This window comes from Alligator mississippiensis, chromosome 4 (genome assembly GCF_030867095.1).
Source record: "Alligator mississippiensis isolate rAllMis1 chromosome 4, rAllMis1, whole genome shotgun sequence".
Classification (NCBI taxonomy): Eukaryota; Metazoa; Chordata; order Crocodylia; family Alligatoridae; genus Alligator; species Alligator mississippiensis.
In genome coordinates this window covers 78,383,538-78,404,113 of record NC_081827.1, presented here as the reverse complement: position 1 = coordinate 78,404,113, position 20,576 = coordinate 78,383,538, and the positions used below count along the sequence as shown (strand labels likewise).

Sequence of the window (20,576 nt, the reverse complement as noted above, 5' to 3'; positions counted from 1 at the left end):
GTCAATGGTACTCACCATTAGCCTCCAGACCAAATTCTGCCCACAGAACCATGTCATCCAGCCTGTGTGGTTCTCCCTGGGTCTGGAAGTTTGGCAGTGGAGGAATGATAGCACCATTAATTGCTCCCAGAGCTGTGGCAATTAATGCTACCACCTCTGCAAATTTGGCTTATGTGCCAGATTGCTTTGGCCTATGGGATGGTGCTGCAGCTGGATCCAATGCATGAGGCCAGTTCAGTACACAGGATTACACCTGTGGACCAACCCCACAAACTGGATGCATGTGGGAAATCTGACCAGCAGATCAGCCCCATGGCATACATTCAGCCCTGGGAAAATTAAGCTTGCTTTAAGCCATTGAACATACTGTTGGAAGGAACTTTCTAACAGGATTAAAATTTATAATGTGAAAAAGGAAAATAAAAATAGGTTAAATTAAAATGCCCAAGCATATTTGGCCTCATTTCCTATTAAAAGATTTCAATTGTTCCTATCCATCTATTTTATGGTTTTGGAATGCAGCAAAGCAGCTTGGCACAAATCAGTTAGGGAAGTTCCAGTCATTAGCCATCACTCTCCCAGTCAGCTGTTCTACAACAGTGCAGCTGTGATAAACCTAGAGAGAATAAATAAATACATAAATAAATAAAGCCTTGGTACATTTGAATACAGTTGTCAAAGTGATCTTACCACCTCTTCAGTGAACCCAGATTTTTACCCTGTTCATGACTGGAGAGGAGGAAGTTAATCTAAAAAGCTGTGGGAATAAGTCTCAAACTCAGCTGCTTAGGAGAAGTCATAGATATGCTGTAGTCATTAAAATGGAAAAAAACTTAGAGTTTGTCTTTGGTCTGGAACAGAATATGAGTTAACTTGAAGGCAAATTTGGTGGCTTTGGATGTTAATGAAGAGTAAATTTACCAGAATGGTATCATCTGAGGGCTCTGAACAGATGGACAACAGCATGTGTTGGAGGGTGTTGTTAATTTAATGCCAAGAGAAAATGTTTCTCTGAAAATTAAATATAACTTCTATGAAAAAAAAATCACACAATAACCCATAGATTTGCACAGCATTCAAGCCTTCCAGGGGCCTACTGAAATAATATTGATAGGGGATATAGTTTTATCTAACTTTATAGCAAACTAACATTTATACCCTGTAAGGAAAAGCCATGGGCATCCCCACTGATGTCAATGGGATCATATGACTAAAAGCTAGCCATGCATGGGTACTGGCAGGATTAGAACTTTAGGGACACGTAGACCCCCTTGGAAGGGGATCCCAAGCTCTGCCTCCGGACAAATTAGTTCCCCAAATGACTGCCTCTATCAGTATCTTTAAAGATCTGGAACTCCTGGGCATGTTCATTTCAGAATGCTTCTAAGGCAGACAATGCCAGTAGGGCACTTGAAGAGGTCGCATATTCTGGAAGATAAGAAACCTATTTTACAATGTAATGGCTAGATTTGATTTGATTGTTCACGCTGCCACACAGATTAGTTCTGAAATGATGTAGTGCTATAGTAGAGTGGTGACCATTAAATTGCTTCTTAGAGTAAGGTAACTCAAAAACATTTCCCCTTAGTTCTCCCTCCCTGTGAAGGCAAAGTTTTATTCAAAATAGCTTTCTTCAGCTTCCCTGTCATTCTCATCCCCTGTAGCACTTAAAATATTGTCAAGTCTGTGAGAATGATGCTGAAAAAGCATATCATAGCCTCAATGCCATCATCTTTTGAAAACAAAAATAGTTAACTTTCTTTTTTATAATTTATTTAAAGAACAGATCTAAAACAAAATTTCTACTGAATTGTGGTTTAATCATGTAGCCAGTTTTGCCTGGTATTTTTTTTCTCTGCCAGGTCCTAAACTAGGTTATCTATATACATTCATTATGTGTAAATTAAGGAACACCGAGAGGACATTTGATGGAGGGCGTATAAGGACAGATAACAGGGACCATGGTAGGAACTACCACAATGACTGGAAACTGCCACATTACCAAAACACTGCTAGCTCTTCCTATACTTGCAGCTATGAAGGTCCTTCCCAGATAGGGATCCTGAATTTGTGTGCTTCCACACAGGTCTTATCTTGATTTCCATGGAATGTGGCCTCTATGTCCCTGCTAAGAAAAGCCAGACTGGGGAAACCATTCAGGACAGAAGGTAACTTCCTAGTGTAGTTGATCAGGAAGTGGGTGGCAGAGTTACAGAAGGCAGCAGGGAGCGGAAGCATCTAGGAACAGGTGTTCATCAATATGATGCACATGGAGACTTCCAAAGATGAGACAGGTAGAAGGCTAAAGAAGTCTGCAGAGACACAGGGAGGTTGAGCCAGCGGCCCCACAGGGAGAAAGCCAGATTCTTGCTCTCTCTGGTGTAGGCAGCACTCCACCCCAGCTGACTGTCCATTATGATCAATGGCTGGCATGCTTTCCAGGCAATAAATAAGGAACATACAACAATGGTGAAAGAGAAACTATTTCCCAAAAGCTGTTAAGTTCATGGCCACTACTTTCAAGAGGAAACAAAAAGGTGGCAGTGGTTGGAGATGCCTTTCTGAGAGTCATTCATCTACCGGCCTGCCCTGGCATCTCAGGAACTGTACTGCCTAACAGGAGTCCAATCCAAAACAGGTAGGAGTAAGGGGAAGTGGGGAGGGGGAGGGTGGAGGCAACCAGCAAACCTGAGGAGCATGGGAAATAGCCATGTTAAAACATACACATAGCTACACCTACATCATCCCCAACCAGTGGCTGTCCAACCTCTTATTGTACACCTCCAGTGATGGAGAGTCCACAGCTTCCCTACATAGACTATTCCACTGTCTCCATATTCTAACAGGGGTAAAGTTTCTCCAGATATGCAGCATAAACTTACTTTGCTGCAACTTCAACCCATTGGTCTGCAACAAGAGAGAACATGCTCCTTCTCTCTTCACTTTGGCAGCCCTTCAAGCATTTGAAGACTGCTGCCAGGTGGTCTCTTAAGTACCTTTTCCACAAGCTGAACATGCCTAGCTCTTTCAGCCTCTCCTCATAAATGCATGGCTGTAGAGACAGCAGCACTGTGATGGCTTTGGTTTCCTAGACCACAAATAAGGAAGGAATTGAGCAGAGTTAGAGTGCAGCAGCTATAGAAAGGAAAAATATTTTTTGGTCACTGTAACCACACATCAATGCCCCTTTTTGGGTGAAGTGGCCCAGGTCTCTGTGTATCACCTTGTCCACCTGATTCACCAGCCCTGCCTTGATTTTTATTTAGTGAGAGCCTTGCTTACAGGGGCATAGTCAAGTATCCTCCCATGGCTCCTTAACAACCAACCAACCTACCCCTTACAACTTCCTGTGGGTTTGCTGTTAGTCTTTCTGTGCCTTGCTCCAATTCATTACAGCCCGTCAGTCTGTTCATCCCTTCCCAGCACCAGCCTTTCCCTTAAGCTCCCTTATAGCCCTTCTAAGCAGCTATCTTTAAAAACAAGGTGTCACATGGGAAAGGGTTATAAACTTCCAGCCAAAAGTCCAAACACCAGGAGTGAGACAAAAGGGTTCTAACCAAGGGAACAGGACACAATGGCTCAGGAGCGAGACAAGAGGAGCAAAGAGCAAAGGCTCATGTGCACTGGAGGTAGCTTCCTTCCACATCCTCCAAAAATTTACAAAATCCCTCCCTATTACAAACTCCTGGAGTACTGAAAAGGCTGCTGCTTATAAGCAACAGCCACACCCAAGCACTTTAACTGGGGCCCACTGGAGGCACTCAGTCCGCAGCCAGGAGCCAGTTTCACAAGGCTAGTTGGGGGTTTGTCTGCCTGTCTTCTGTCAGAAAGACCCAGGGAATTACAAACCAGTAAGCCTAACTTGAATTCCTAGAAAGATACTTGAAGAAATACTGGAAATACAAAGTGCTAAATTATAGCTCACAAAGATTTTTCAAGGACAAGTTATATCAAACCAGTCCCTTCTATGTCTGGGTTACGGGCTCTGTGGATAGGAAAAAAACACTAAATGACTTACACATGATATCCTGATAAGCAAGCTAGGAAATATGGTATGGAAGAAACTGCTGGAAGATGTGTGTACAACCTGATTGAAAAAACTATACTCAAAGAGTAGTAATCAATGACTTGCTGTCAGACTGGAAAGAAGCACTCTGTAGTGTTCCACAGGGATATGTCCTCAGTTCAGCATAATTAAATATTTGCATTAATGATTTGGGTGGTAGAATATTGAGTACATTTATTAAATTTGCAAGCAATACCAAGCTGGAAGTAGTTAAAAAGCATTTTGGAAGACAGGACTAGAATTTAAAATGATTTTGACAAATTAGGAAAATGGTCTAAAATAAAGAGCATACAATTTAATAAGGACAAGTCCAAAGGATATTTACACAGGAATTATCAACTGTATGAATACAAAATAGAAAAATGATTAGGCAGTAATTCTACAGCAGAGGATCTGGAGGTTATAGCCAATCACAAGCCAGATGAGTCAGCAATTAATATTACCAGAATAAACAAGCACCATGTTAAGATGTAGAAACAGGAATGTTGTATACAAGACATGCGACATAGTCTTCCTGTTCCACTCGGCACTGGTAAAGGTTTAGCTGAAGTAGTATGTCCAGTTTTATGCATTATACCTGAAGAAAGATGTGGGCTAACAGGAAAGTCCAAGACAGGGAAACAAAAATGATATGTAAGGAAAGATTTAAAGGTCTAGGTTTATTTAGTCTTGAGAAGAGCAGGAAAGATGATAATAGTTGTCAAATATATAAAGCATACCTGCAAAGAGGATGGTACTAAGTTGTTCTTCATGTCTTCTGTGATCAGGACAAGAAGCAATAGGCTTAAATTAGATCAAGGGAGATTTAAGGTAGATAATAGGCAAGGCATCAGGTAACTGGAAAAACAGATTACTTAGGAAGGATATAGAATCTCTATCAGAAAAGGTTTTTAAGAACAGGTTAGTGTTAGACAGAACAAAATTCTGTCAGGAACAGTTCAGGTACAGTTGACCTTGTCTTGGGGCAGCAAGTTGGACCAAATAATGTTTCAAGGCCTCTTCCAGATGTATTTTCAATGATTTTATGATTTCAGATAATGCTGACAACCTAATTTCTATGTCAGGGACTATAGTCAAATCAGTCACTACAAACACCTTGCCTTTGTTTATAGAATAACTAAGAACTGTGAAAGCACTCAAGATTTGAATAGTATTTGATCTTTTTTTTTTTTATTAATCAGACAAAAAGAGTTCCTAGACTCCACAATCAGAGTCTGCAATAGTTCCTCGAAATCAGACTTCTATCCATTATGATCGGAGCTCTAAAGTTAGTAGCCCCTTCATGAAAAGACACCCACTGTTTACAGATGCAATAATATAAAACCAAAGCAAGTTAGCCCTTATGGACTCGAGTTAATCGGTTATTAGATATGGCAATTTTATGAAATGATGGTGTCATCCTTCCACTTCTTTAGCTTCTCTAAATCTATATGCCTGGCTATAGACCTTTCATTAGTTCAACACTGATTAATGTAACAATTAGGAAATGTACAGTCTGCTAGGTCAGTCAGTACCTACCAATGACAAAAGATTTCAAACTTGCTGGTCACACTGTTACGAATTCTTTGTTTAGATCCGTATTAAGGAAAACAACAAAAACAACAGATAAACACTTTATCAAGGAAATGGTTATTTTTTTATAGTTGTTTGGTTCCTACATATGCCTTTCCCAAAATGTGATATATCTGATCCAATTTACCAGATACCCTCATGCCAACTATGTACATTAAACTAAAGAATAACTTTGAATAAACTCTTACAGAAAAAAATATAAAGTTCAGAGACATGCACCATTGGGAGTGCATGTCTCACAGAACATTCACTCCCTCTTTAACCTCGCTGTTCTCATGCTCAACGGAATTATAACTAACACCTTTAAAAGGTGAACTTGGGAACAAAAATTCATAAGTTGGCTGGACACTAAGAACCAAGGACTTAACACTGATACTGGTTTTATGGAACGTTACAAGTTACCTGATTCCTGAATTCTTCTCACACATGAAAGGTCAAAATGACCCTCCTCCTTAATGAGTAAATGTGATATATTTTATTAGACCAACTAAATAGTTGGAAAAATTGTTCTTTGCAAGCTTTTGGACACAAACACCTTTTTACCCCCAAAACCTTGTCTGCCTATGTCCTTCAACCAATAGGGCTACAACCAACAACCCACCTCTTTAATAGGACCTGATCTGCCAGTAATCAGCTTTATTCTTATGCTAATGGTGTGTCTGCTACCCCCGGGAATTTCTCTCTCCCCTCTTCCAACTGTTTTTTTACTATCCTGCCTATGCTGGCTTTTATTTTTTCAGACTTGAAGAATGTCATGCATTCACAAGCTAATCTAATCTAACTCTATTCAAACTATGCAGTTGATCCAAAAAAGATATAATCCAAAGAAATCCTTTCCTCTTTTAGTGTTGTAGTCATTATTAGAAAGGTGTGTTGAACCAAGAAATATTGTCCAAAATAGATATTAACAGAATGGTCAAGTAAACTGGGTGAAAAGTTAATTGCACTAATGTATAGGAGACATAGGTATATAGCTTTAATTAATAGTTGTTTGATTATTTAAAAAGACATGATGTATATTCTGCATCTTGTGTTGCTTATATATTATAATTTATGCCAAGTTAAGGGTAGGTGGGGAATTTACTGCTCCACAGTATTGGTTTTATGTGTCTTCTTCTATTCTGGGGGTCAGCAGTTATTCCAGCTGGAGGGCCACTTAACTAGTTTTGGTGAGCTGTTGAGGGCCACACAAATAAAATCTTTTAGAAGATATATTTTTCACAAATTATAGATAAAAAAACATATACTAAAAATCAAACATCTACTATATTTTAATTTTATTCCAAAAAAAAATGTTTGTCCTGATTTGGTTTTTTTTAGTAATGTGTGCTGCACTCCTGCTCACACCTGCCGGATGGTTCCAGACTCAGCCCCAGCCAGCACACACAGCCTCCCAGTGGGGCTGGTCCTGGTACAGCTGCACCACCCAGGTGCTGCTCAGCTCCCCCCATCTCCAGAGACTCCTCCTCATGCTCCTGCCCCTCTTGTGTTTCCCCACACAGAAAATTGCAGTCAGGTAGTTCCTGCTCCAGCATGCAGGGCTCCAGCTCCTGGCCGCTTTCCACCAACGCTGCCCACTCAGTATGATGAACAGTCACCTGCAAGTGGCTGAGTGCCTACAACAGCCACCTGTAAGTGGCTCCAGCTCCCAATCACGTGAAAGGTGTTTGGGAGCTGAAGCCCCATGTACTGGGGCAGGAGCTGCCTGGCTGCAGCTTCCCCCTGTCTGGCTGGGCATGCGGTGCCTGACATGCATTCCCATGGCCAAAGCCACTGTTTCACAGCACTACCTGCTATATGGAGCAGCGCAGCAGGGGCAAATGACAAGACAGGAAATATGCTCTGGGTCTATTCTCTCAAAGTTTTACAGCAGGAAGGGAGTGGGGATAGTCTCCTGGGCAGCTGATTGGCTGATCAGCACTGCCATCTGCACTCAGCTACTCTCAACACTCTGACAGCCGGGGAGCCTGTGCTCACATTATGATGTTTGCTTAGGGGCCCCTTTGCTTCACAATGTCAGCAGCACAGGTTATCTGCTCCCACCGGCCCCTCAAACATTTATATAGTACCCTCCCTTTTTCTACCAGGAGAACAAAACCACAACTTCTCCTGGTTCATTTAAATGCTTGTATATGGCCAAAATTGACAGTAGACATTATTCATGAAGGGAATGACCCTGTACCAGACCTGAAGTCACCATCAAAGATACTAACCAAGGGTTTGGTCCTTTTTGCACTGTAGCCAATGGGAGTTTGACTTAAGAAAAGTGTAATTTTTAAAAAATCTCAGAGTTCTTGAAAGAGCAACTGCTTTTTAATTCATAAACAGTCATGTATTTGAAAATACTGGAATTTAGAAGTGGCCCCAGGTGGGCACTACTTAACTATAAAGAACGGTTATTCAAGTATGGCAGATCACTATTATCCCAGATGGCAACCCAGTTGAAATACGACTTCACAGTGGGGTGGCTCTTCTGGAGCAGAACATGTTGCACACATGGGTAATGTGTATAATTATCATCAAAAGCCACCAACTTTCCTTTTGTTATTTTAGGATTAAAGAAACAAATCCCCATGGAAAAATGACACTGTCCTCTGCCATTAAACCATTAGATGGCCCAAATACTGCTCCTATCATAGAAACACCATTGGGAACAATTTAACTGGTTTAAAAAGAGAAAGGACCATTTCTCTCTCCCTCCCGCTCCCTATCACACTGCATGCCAGGGTTCACTTAAAAGTAAATGTTGCTGTCCAAGTAAACCTTTCCAAAATAGTAATTGTCAGACCATATACAGTAATTACACTAGCATCTCTGCTTTTATTTATATTGAAATAGTTTAGGGAATGGTGGATGAAATTAATGTCAGCAAGAAAATTTAAAGCAATGGCTAACAGTGCAGTTTGAATCCCAAAGGATGCATTTTACTAACTTTGGCATGATCTCCTGAAATCAATTGTAGTCCCACGCAGAGTGTGGTCATGATGGGGCCCCAATGAAGAGAAGCTTCTGCTGCAGCTGGCCATGCTGTAAATTTTCCTGTGAACAAGCAGTCGATTTCAGTCTCCAGAGCTGTCATGTTGACGCCTTTAAGGAGGACTGGAATAACACACATCGTTTGCTTTTTTTTTTTTTTTTAAATAAAAGCAATGGACAACAAAAAAAGCTTTGGTTATATTATATAATAATCAATTCATGCACTATACTAAAATCCCTGAGATGACACACATCAACTGTCCAACAACAAACAATAAAACTATGGAACATATCAAGAAGTGAAGAATACTGTAGTAAATTGAAACTACAGGTGAATTTCAGGGCATTTTAGATAAGCAGAATGTAACTATAGAAGGTGAAGTTTAGCCAAGGCAAAACATTAGAGGCCAGATTCTATTTCAGCAGCAGCAGCAATCCCTTGTAGACAAGGATTGTCTTCCATGGTTGCCTTATTTGTGGCTCCAAAGATGGCTGACAAGACCAGTCTGGGATCAACAGGTTCTATTGCAACTCGCACGTTTCCATGAGGGGTAGGTGGCTCTGGATTCTTGGTTTGGTCGGTGCTGCAGTTTCTGCTGCTCCCACTTTTCTGTCTCCTGTTGTTGTGAGGTTTCAGCATACTGAGATCCTTGCAGGAGACTCTTCCTCCATTTACTGCAGTCCTGGGTGATAATTTCCCACTCGTTGATGTTGATGTTGCATTTTTTCAAGTTGGCCTTGAGGACACCCTTGAAGCACTTTCTCTGTCTTCTTCTTGAACATACACCTTGATTGATCTGGGAGAATAAAGCTTGCTTTGGGAGTCTGGAGTTGGACATCCAGATGATGTGGTCAGCCCAGTGAAGTTGATGTCAGGTGATTACTACCTCAATACTTGTGGTGTTTGCTAGTGAGAGGACACTAATGTTGGTGTGTCTGTCTTCCCACTGGATTCAAAGGATCTTCCATAGGCAGCACTGATAGTACTTCTCCAGAGAAGTGGAGGTACTCGTGGAAGAGGTCTCACTTGATTGGGTCCTTGAGTCTTTCAACACTGACGTTCCATCAGCGTTGCTTATGCTGCACCTGTCATTTGGGAACCAACTTGAGTGACATAATTGAGTGGATGAGTTACTGATCAGTCCAGCAATTGTCAGCTCCTAGCATAGGAGCTCAAGTGATGTGAACATCTTTGTGAACATTTTTGCGAATGATGACATAGTAAATCAAGTGCCGATGCTTAGATCGCAGGTATTGCCATGTCTTGCCCCTATTTTTCTGGTGGAACAGGATGTTGGTGATGGTGTGCCCATGTTTCATGCATTTGGTCAAGAGAAGGATGCCATTGGAGCTGACCTTTCCCGGTCCTTCCTTGCTGATGGTTCTGTTCCAGAGGTCTGAGTTCCTTCTGACTCTGGCATTGAAACCACTTGAGAAGAATAAGTCTGCCTCCCTCTGGAATGTCAGAAAGGACTTGGTCAAGGTTGGCACAGAATTCCTCCTTGGTTCCATTAACACCTAAGTGCTAAAGTGAACTTAGGCTAGGAACAGATGTTGCATTTGGCCCTGAAGAAGTTGTTCCTGTGTTTGCCTTAGAACAGAAATGTCCTGGGATTGACGTGTATACACATCACCCTTTTAATCTATTAGTTCTTCTTATCCCACAATTTTTTTTAGGATTTTTCCTAGACAAGTGACATGGATACCTGAACAATTGCACTTGTCTCTAGATAAAATGGTTTATCCTGAGACAACTGAGACATCTGTTTGTAGCCTAAGTCTAGAAACAGATGTCACTGAATGATGCAGATCAGTGTGCTGTAATGTGTCGTGACACAGCTGATCTGCTTCATTGGGTGAAACACAAGTCACCTCCTGATCCATCTATTGGTGGTGTAGAACAAGGGGTGATGTGTTCTCTCACGGCTTGCGGGGCCCAGTCCTGAAAATCCCAAGAATTCCCAGGAAGGATCAGGCCCCCTCCAGCCCTGAGGGTGCCCGCTCAGCTTTCCTTGCTTACCAAGACACATCCCCAGAATCTCTGGGGACGCCCCTGAATAAGTGAGGAAAGTCAGGGTTTCCCCACTTACTCAGACCTGCCCCTGGGATCTGTGAGGACCTGTTTGGGTAAGTAGGGAAACTCCAACTTTTCCCACTTACCCAGATCTGCCCTTGGTATCTCCAGGGGTGTTTTTGGACAAGTGGAGAACTGCAAACTTTCCACGCTTACCCAGAAGGGTCACCAGATTTCAGGGGTGGGCCTGGGTAACCAGATCCCACTGTGGAGGCATGGGTTGCCAGGGGTTTCCTGGGTCTTGTACCTCCATGCCAGGATCTTCATGAGCTTTCCCCACTTGTGGAGACATGCTCCTGGAGATCCCGGTGTGGGTCTCTGTAAGCAGGGAATCCAAACTTCTCCTTTTATAGAAAGGTTCCCTGAGATTCCCCAAGGTGCCTCTCTGTAAGCTGAAAAGGCCAGGCAGGTGGTCTGGGGGCTTGAGGGGTCTGATGCTGCATTGGAGTTCCCAGGGTGTGCAGTTTCAGGCCACTCAAGACCTCAGAGAACCTGTCCAGGGTGCCTGGAAAGTGAAGGCAGCTCAGGCTGCCCACAATCTTCCACCACAAAGCTAATAAACGTCTATTACAAAAGAGCAGCACAATTTATTACTATCTTTTGTCACACCACTGATTTGCCCCTGAGATGGCATGACAAAGGGCAAGGACATTTATTTGCTTAGTATTTGTGCTCCCATAAAAAAAATTACGGTGGTGTAAATACGATATCAAGTGACCTCTGTTTCTACCCTTAGATGCTTAAGTGTGATCCTATTCCACTGTGTTCAAGTCCCTGTAAATCTAATAAAAAATTTCCTTCTGATCTCTTTTCAGTTGTAATTCTAAGATCACGGTATACTACAAAAGTAGGTGCATTAATAGATTTTCAGGGACTTGAGTAGGGTTGAATAGGATTACACTCGAGTCTCTCTTTATGCAAAGGTTGTGTCCAAAAAAAATCACATAAAGCAAATTTGCATAAAGTGAATGTATTATTACATGTAAGTAATAGGGATATGTACCAGCCTCACTCTACTGTCCTCCTCAAACCATGACAAATTCAAGCAGTAATCACACAATACAATAGCTGCTGTGTGGAGAGGCTGAGAGCTCTGCAATGCAAGTAGCAGCACATGCATACTTTGGCCCCAGGCCCCAAGCACCCCACCAGCTGGACAGCAGCCCTGCCCAGCTCCCTCCCTACATCCCCCTCTTCCTGCCCCACTTACCTGCCAGAGCTGCCCTCGAGGCTACTTGGAGCCGCGTGCATGTACTGTACATGCACATGGTGCCCCCTGTCTCACTGCCTTCCTTCCACTTCCTCCCAGCTCCCTGCAGGCTGGAACTCTGCCAGCCTGCAGGGAGCTCATTGCCAGCTGACTTCGCATAAGATTGGATTTTTCTTGCACAAAGCAAATTTCTGGTATAAATACAGTTGTCACATATAAGCAAATTCGCACAAAATATATTTGCATAAAGAGAGACCCAAGTGTACATTTAGGTAGCTAAATCTGTTTATGTGTCTAGTAGATGGAATAGGATCTGACGCAAAATATAAAAGTGAGGAGTATCATTTAGTACCTCTGTACCACTACTCCTCACAGAAAACCTGAAGACCGCAGAAGCAATAGATATATACTGCTGTGAGCATCTAGTCCAGGGGTGTTCAACCTCTGGCCTGTAGACCAGATCTGGCTTTCAGAGCCATGTCATCCTGCCTGCAAGGCTCCCCAAGGTTTCATAAATTTGGTGGTGGGATAGCAGTGGAAGCATTAATTTCTCCTCTCTTGCTGTCAAATTTCTAGTCATGGGGAGCCCTGTAGATTGGGATATGTGGTCCTGTGCATGGGATTAGGCTAGTGCATGGCTGGATCCAGGCATGTGGGATTGGCGTGGCACACAGACAGATTGGACCAGCATGGAATCAGAGCAGCATCTGGCTGGATTGGACTAGTGTGAGATCGGGACCATGGACCCCACATGGGATCCAGTCTGTGGACCAACCCTGCACCACTCGTCTGGCCTATGGGGCCAGAAGGTTGGGAACCACTGATGTAGTCTGATCTTCTGTATAAAGGGAATTAGTAGAATTTTTCTAGAAACTGGATTAAAGCATGTTTTTATAAATACACCAAACCTATAGCCATATCAGACTGAATGCACTTGTCAGAGAGTATACCACCTCTTTTGTTAACCTGTTTAAGAATGTAATTACCCTACTAGGAAGCTGTGTCATATATCAAGGTTGATTTTTACACAGCCATTGGATCTTGTTTTTCCTTTATCTGCCAGATTGAGAGACCCCATGCTACCATATCTTTTCCATATTTATGACCCTCACACACTGATCTAGTCTCCTATCCTCCTTTTCTTTGAAATGACTTGATTGAGCTTCTTTGACCTCATGTCAAGGCTTATTTTTCTCCTTGTAAAGTAAACACCAGAATTTGGCATGGTATTCCTAAACAGTGGTTTTATCAGTGTTGTAAGCAGAAACAAGATCACTGCCATACTTCTACTTGATAGTCCTGTATTTATATATCCATAGACCAGATTAGCCTTTTTAAACACAGCATTATGCTAAGACTCATGTTGAGATGGTTGTCCACAAACGCTCTGGCTGTTATATTCTGAGTCTCTGCTTTGCAAGCTAGCTTTCCATCAATTTTTTTTGTTCCCAGGTGTATTATTTGCACCTGGCTGTATTAAAACATATTAATTGCGATTACTACCACATAATCAGGCAATTCCAAATATTCTGAAGTAGAAATGCACCCTTGACATTAGTTACTACCCCACTAATGTTTTCATCATTTGAAAACTCAATTAGCAAAGATTTTTATACCCAAAATCTTGAATGTCACTGAACCAGGAACTGATCCCTATGGGATTCCACTAATAATGGTCTCATCATCACTGGCCTCTCCTCATCAATGATATTTTTAAGCTATCTAATACCAGTGTGCACCCTGTTAATTCCATATAATTCAGTTTTCTTAATCAAGAGGCTAACTGACACTTATCAAACAGATCTGTAAAAAAAGATCATAGATTTCTTCAAAAAAACCTACTTCCATGAAACCATGCTTATGGATATAAATTATATTTTAATCACTAATTCTTTGTTGATACAGCACTAACTGATCTGTTCCATTACTTTACCTGGGATCAATATATGAGGATAATCAGCTGATAGTTCCCTGGATTGTTTACCCCTTTTAAATATTGGAATCGCAATGGCAGTCCTTCTAGCCTTTGGAATTTCCCCCATTTCTCAAATTTTGTTAAAAATGAATGTTGATGATTCACAGGGTTCTTCAATTAGTTCTTTGAGTGTTGATTATCCAGGCTTGTTGATTTGAAGATGTTTAATTTCAACTGCTGCCTCAAATACTATATTGTTAGAGAGGATATCCCTACTACAGTCTCCTATTCCAAAAATTGGTCAAGCTTGAATCTGAGTGGCATGGGAGAGCTGACCAGTTCATCCAGCAGCAGATGTAAAAGATCACTCAGAATAAGCCTGCTGAGTTTTTCCAAAGTACATCTCTCCTAAGATTGTTCTACTCCAGCCATCAGAACCATACTGATTTTTTTAAAGGTGGAGATGTTCACAATCTATCTGTATGGCATTTCTATGATATATTTATTAATAAGTCACTTAGTGCTATTGTACTTTGTTTTAAAATGTCTGTCTGTAATCTGAAGAAAGGAAAGTTTGAGAAAAGAAATCTGAAAATTTATGATTTACAAAAAATCCAATTCAATTGCTTAATTAACATAGTAATGTGGTTCTAATATTACTTAAACATACTTTTATAATGGTAATAGATTTTTTAATGTGCCATAATAGTTTGAGAGTTGTCACATAAGGCTGTAATAGCTCCAAATGTGTACATTCTTCTCAGTTCAGGACTATGAAATCCATAGTATGTCACTGCTTAAAAGGAGCTGTTACACTTTATGTCAATCTAGCTGCTATGTTGTACATAAAATCTACATAATAAAATTCCATATGTTAATTTAGGTTAAAATTTGACTGCTTGCCAGAAACTGATTTTCAAACTTCAGTATTTGAGCCAATGTAAACATTTCCTTGTCAAGACTTGATTTGACCACTATATATTGTTTAGTAATCAGAAGATCAGTTCTAGTCTTAAACTCATTTTCTGAGGGGAAGGGAATATAATATATTATTTATATACATATAGCTTTAAAACTAGTATATGAAATGGAAAAAAATGTCATAATACTTCAGGAACAATTAATTTCTTCTGTCATGGGCTAGATTCTTTGTTCTTGTGCTCACAAAACTTCATTTTGCCACCTTAGCTTTCCCATAATGCAGTTTCTATTGCACCTCACTTCCTGGGCACTTGAGAATGAAAAAATATAGGAAAAGAAATTCCATTAAGCTTGAGTATGAGCCAAAGAACAGCAAAGTGTTATTGCACAGGCAAGCAATCAATGAGGAAGCAATCCTTACCTCATTCTCTGCAGACCTTCCCTACCATGTTATTTATCGTACGGGAAGAGGATGCACTTTTATTCCTCAAATGAAAGGGAGCTGGACTCTCTTTAGCTTACCTAAATTACATATGCAGAGACTCAATAAACGGTTAGCAAACCACTAAGAGACCTATATACAAAATACTACATAGATACACCCTCTATAATTTCCCCCCAATGTTCACAAATTCCAAACAATGTGCATCAGATCACCCAAAGGCACATATGTAACCTAGGGAATCTCTTTCTGTTAAATGTCAAGTGTCTACCTGAAGCCTCCAAAACATAACAGATGGTTCAAAAACAAGTCTCAGAACTTTTTGTTATAACCCTGAAATTTATTTTTTTATTTAAAGTACTGGAATGGGCTACTCAGAGAGGTTGTGGAATGTCCATCCTTAGAAGTTTTTAAGACCGAGGTAGAAAAAGCCTTAGGTAGGGTAATATAGTTGGGACTGGTCCTGCTTTGGGCAAGGGGCTGAACTAGATCTGTGTTTCTCAACCCATGGGTTGTGACCCAAAAATGAGTTGCAAGAATATATGAAAGGTTGGTTAACAAACTTTAAAAATGGATCAACAAACTTTAAAAATGGATTCTCCTTTAAGGAGAAAAACATGAAAAAATGCAGCTTCTCCCTTGCAGGCTGGCACAGTTCCAGCCTGCAAGGGGCTGCTTGGGACCCCCCATACTCCCCCTACCCTACACACCCACCCTCTGCCCCACACACTGGGGGGCTAGGGCCTGGGGGCAGTGGGTCAGGAGTGAGGGGCACTGGGTCGAGACTGGCCATCAAGCTTTACAAACGTGTCCTGGTACAAAAAAGGTTGAGAACCACTGAACTAGATGACCTCCTGAGGGCCCTTCCACCCTAATTTTCTATGATCCTTCTTTAGGCACAAGGGAGGCTTCATTAGACTCAAGGCAACTGTTGGAAAATGCCAGCTCTTAGCTTTCACTCATTTTTTTACTAATGGAAAAATAAGAGTGATTTTTCTGTTGCAAAGAACTCAAGAGGCCGCATCCAGACAGGCAAACACATGACTGTTGCGGTGTCTCAAAGCAGCTTGAGACACTGCAGGAGGCATGCCACAAATGAAAACATGCAGTGTGGACTCTAATCCTGATATCAAAAGAAAACACCCTGGAAAAAAGCAGCACAGGGCATGCTCCTGGAGCGTGCCCAGAGCCAACCAGAGGCTGGATCCTCCAAGATGCTCTAGCACCCAGCCAGAGCGTCTCTATGCTGCTGCATGTCCCTGCTGCTCCAGCACGCTGCCTTAGTTGTTCACCAGCGCAGCTTTTTAAAATGCTTTTTTATAGTACTACTCCTGGCTGCAGATCCTGGAGGAGCTGGGCAGGGTCAGTTTGCCTCAAGAGGTACAATTTGCCCCACGCCCAAGTGCATGTTCAGGCATGTGCGCTGAGGCATGGCTCTCCAGCACAAATGTATGTGGCTGCAAGGGTGCACCCCTGTGTGTGGACGTGACCAGAGAGCCCACAGCTGGTCAGAAAGTTTTTTGACATTATGGATTCCTATTTGAAATCCCTGGGTTTTGAACAGCCTGCGGGTTTGCCCCTACAGCCTCAGGGCACCCGAGGCTGCCACGGGTCCCAGCTTGCCTTCCTAGGCAAATGTCAATCCAGAAGGTAAAAACTGAAAAACAAAGATACCTGCCTGAAAACCCTCCGGGGTGGAATGGAAACCCTCGTGCAGCCTAAAGGCAGGGCAATCTGAAGGGCGGGGGGGGGGGGGCAGCGCTCTTTTGGGACAGGTGAGCTACAAACGACCCCCTCCCCCAAGTGCCAGTGCTCTCCGATCTGCTGCTCTGCTTTCTGCTCCTTGCCTCCTGTGGTGCTTTGCTCCCGGCTCGCAGCCCGCCCCTGCCCCCTGCTCCAGGCACTGGGCGGGACTCGGCGGCTGAGGTGATGCAGGGCCCGGCTGGGGGGGGCGGTCTGCTGCCGAGTCTCGTAGTGCCTCGGCCCCTCCCGTGAGCCATGAAGCAGCCGGGAAGTTTCACGGCCGCCCCCCACAGCTTGTAGCCCGGCGGGGCGGGGAGGGGCCGCAGGGACCTCTCGAGCCGCGGCTCCGCGCCCCATCAGGCGCCTCCTCTCCTCGTCCGACCCCGCACCCGCCATTGCCGCAGCTCCGGCAGGAGCGGGAGACTGGGCTCCTCGGAGGGCCCGGCAGCTCCGGGGCTTGAGGCGGCGACACCAGCGCGGCGCGGCCCCACCCGTACACCGCCCCCGCCCCCTGCACCGCCCCGCCCCGCGCCCGGGCTCCTCCCCCGCGGCTCGCCGCGCGCCGGGGCTGCCACCGAGCGGAGCGGAGCGGAGCGTCATTCGGCGCCGGCAGACATGGCGACACTGACAGCGGTCCAGCCACTCAGCCTGGACCGAGGTAAGCGCCTGCGACCCCTGGGGCGCATCCCGCCCGCCGGCGGCGGCAGCGCGCACCTGCCCGTGCTGCCTGTGGCGGGGATGGGGGAGGAGAAGGAGGAGGAGGAGGAGGAGGAGGAGGGGGGGAAACTTTGCCCGACAGCGGCAGAGACGCCCGGCGCTGGCTCGGGAGAGGCGCCGGGGATGCTACGAGGGCAGGTGGAGCCGGTGCTGCGGACGGCGGGGACGGCTCCTGCCACGGGCACAGCAGCAGCTCGTCCTCCCCCTGCGACCCCGGGGCTCCGAGGAGCTGAGCCCGGCTGCGGCACCCCAAGAATATCGCTTGGTTACTGTGGGTTACAGGAGGAGGTTGGGGGGGGGACTTGCTGTCGTGTTGCCTTGGCTTTTTTTTCTGCCTGATGATGAGGCTGGAATTGAAGAGGCCAAAGGAGCCTGAGGAGTCTGGGGGTTTTGAAACCTTGGGGTATTTTTCCTCCCAAATCCCCCTCTTCCAAGCCTAGGTGTGGGAGCCTCCTGCCAGACTGATTTAGGTCAACGCTAGGGTCTTGGAAATGCTCTTTCTAGAGGATAAAGACGGATTGTAGACACCGACCGGGCGGAGAGCTCCCTGCCTTCCGCCTCAACGGGGGGAAAAACGGCTCCTGGTCAAGTCAGGTGGAGATCTGAAAGTAGAGGATGCCACTAACTTGACTACAACCTGCTTGAGACCGGAGCAGCCGGGATGGTGCCAAAATGACACTGTTGTGCCCACGATGGGATGAGGCGAGATTTTAATAAAATACTGAGGCAAAAAGGGGGGAAGAAAGTTAGTACGACTGCAATAAAATACTGGCATACAGGAAGTTAAGAATACTCGGTTTTTCTAAGGCACTCAGAAATCCTCTGCGTAATCTGCACTTTCACCCCAATACAGTAAGCAGGACAAATCTATTTTCTGGCAAAGAGCTGAACAGATGGCAATCCATTAGAAAACATGGCTTTTCAAAGAAAGGTATTAGTATTTCAGTATTATGACCCGTTACTTTTCATTATTAAAACTATTTTTGAAACAATCCCCGATACACAGAATGCAAATTAATAATAATTTAGATGAGATGGGCCCTTGCCTGTCTCTTTGTGGAGGTGCAAGGTGAGGCCGAAAGGTCCCTCCGTGACAGATCGGAATAGCAGAAGCAAATTGCAAATGTGAATGACTTGTAACAGGACTGGGTGTTAATGTGGTAGAGAACTGCATCATCACCTAGTGCTGGAATTCAGAAAGGAGAAGAAAATGCAGATATGGAGAAGACATCTGTCTAAAGAAAGTGTGTACCCCAAAGAAGGCCTTTCTGCAACGAGACACATTTTAGCCCTCTGTCAGAGGCAGCTACTGCCAGAGGCATAATAATGCAGCTGGGTGCCTGGGCCAGCTGCCACACAGAGGTGACTCCTGGTTGCCACCATACCGCCAATATGGTTGTGCAGCTGCAGCCTGCTTGTTATTTTTTCCTGCCCTCCACCATGTGTATCTAGTTGGTGCCTGGGGCAGCTGTCCTAGTTTCCACACCATAGTTAGGCTTCTGGCTGCTACTCTTGTTGGCAAGAAGGCTAATGGACCCCAGGGCTATGCCAGCTGCTTCCAGATGCTTTCACTTCAGTGCTTTCCTCACTGGCCATGGAAGGGAAGCTTTGGGGCAGCATAATTTGTAAAACCAGAGGAGAGAGGCTTCTCCTATGCTTTTATTAATACAGAAGGAGCTGGTTTCCCCTTTACTGTACCTTGTAGAAACCTGATATGGTCCAGATGCAGCGGTAGTCTGCTGTGCCCAGTACCATGTCTATTCTGCATTGTCCCACAGAGAGACCAGTGCACCAAGAAGAGTAAAGTGAATTCCATGAGAGATATTTGCCACTGTTGAGGAAATTCTTCTGCCTTCTGCTTGCTTTGGACCAGACCTGAATGATGAAATAGCCCTGTATGGATACAGAGGGTAAAAACCCAATTAGAGTCCTACAAACCTGCCCATACCAGCATAGTACATACTGTAAAAATATAGTCCAGTGTATACAGAGTCATTTATTTTAGAATGGTTTTATTTAAACCCACATCAATGGAATTTGGACTACACAAGTTAAAATAAATTGGCATTTAAAAATGATGGGCATTTTGTGTGTGATAGATTGGAAGCCAGCTAAATTCTGGAAAATGTCTTTAGTCCAAAGTATAGGCATTAATTTCCATAATTCTTGTCAGCATGCATTTCTCTACCTGCTTGATTGTGTATGTCCTGTAGGACTCTTTCATATGTAGAATGAATTTCCAAAATAATGGAAATTTTAATCGCTACACTTTAATCTCTCACAGGCTTGAGCTTTAACTTGAACTCTGCATATGGCTGTGCTGCTGAGAAGAGTTAGGCAGCAAGTACCCTGGGCTAGTAATGTGAGACCACGCAGCTTCTGGGAAAGGTCTAGCAATAGAATTACTGATAGGAGAGGTTGAGTTGGGTGGTCCTGTTGTTTTAAGAGGTCTGGGAGGTGACATGAATTTAGGCAAAGATAATGCTGGAGGCTGAGAAACACCGAGAACATAGTAGCACCAAGGCTTGACGACAGCCATGATGAAAGAGATTAAAAAAAACCAAACCCTTTAAGGCTTTTGTATTGAAATATGCTTCTGAGAGGTGGAACTGAACTGTAATCTTACTCCCTGATATCCTATCATTTGACCTGGTACTTTGTTCTAGCAACACCCCAACCTTTACATGCCTTCCTGTCGTAATCAAGCCCAGGGCTTCTGGGTCCAGGAATCAGGATCCCACCAGAGATCTGGTTCCCTACATTCCTTTTCCTCCACTGCCAGCTATCCCATCCAGATCAGCTTCACCCACAGCTCTCTCCTTATGCCTCTACCAGAATCCCCCTCTACCAGAAAAACCCTCCTTCTGTTAGTTGTTACAAGAGACCCGTGTGACTTGTCCCCAACACCTGTGCAATCTGTAACTTCTCTTACGTGGCTCT

The 20,576-nt window shown here is 43.8% G+C and overlaps 1 protein-coding gene and 1 long non-coding RNA gene across 3 annotated transcripts in view; one reads left to right on the top strand and one right to left on the bottom strand.

Annotated features, from left to right (window-relative positions):
• Nucleotides 1-17,070: 17,070 nt before the first annotated feature.
• LIN7A (lin-7 homolog A, crumbs cell polarity complex component) overlaps nt 17,071-20,576 on the top strand; it is a 63,792-nt gene continuing 60,286 nt past the window's right edge. For both annotated transcript variants that reach the window (XR_002092312.2, XM_014595827.3), the window contains exon 1: nt 17,071-17,577. Coding sequence is in view for 1 of the 2 variants with exons in the window: in XM_014595827.3 (XP_014451313.1) it covers nt 17,535-17,577 (43 nt within the window). In the remaining variant the exon portion in view is untranslated. The remainder of the gene's footprint in view (nt 17,578-20,576) is intronic.
• LOC109284747 (uncharacterized) overlaps nt 19,427-20,576 on the bottom strand; it is a 96,691-nt gene continuing 95,541 nt past the window's right edge. Inside the window, exon 6 of the long non-coding RNA XR_002092314.2 lies at nt 19,427-19,529. This is a non-coding gene — a long non-coding RNA (uncharacterized LOC109284747). The remainder of the gene's footprint in view (nt 19,530-20,576) is intronic.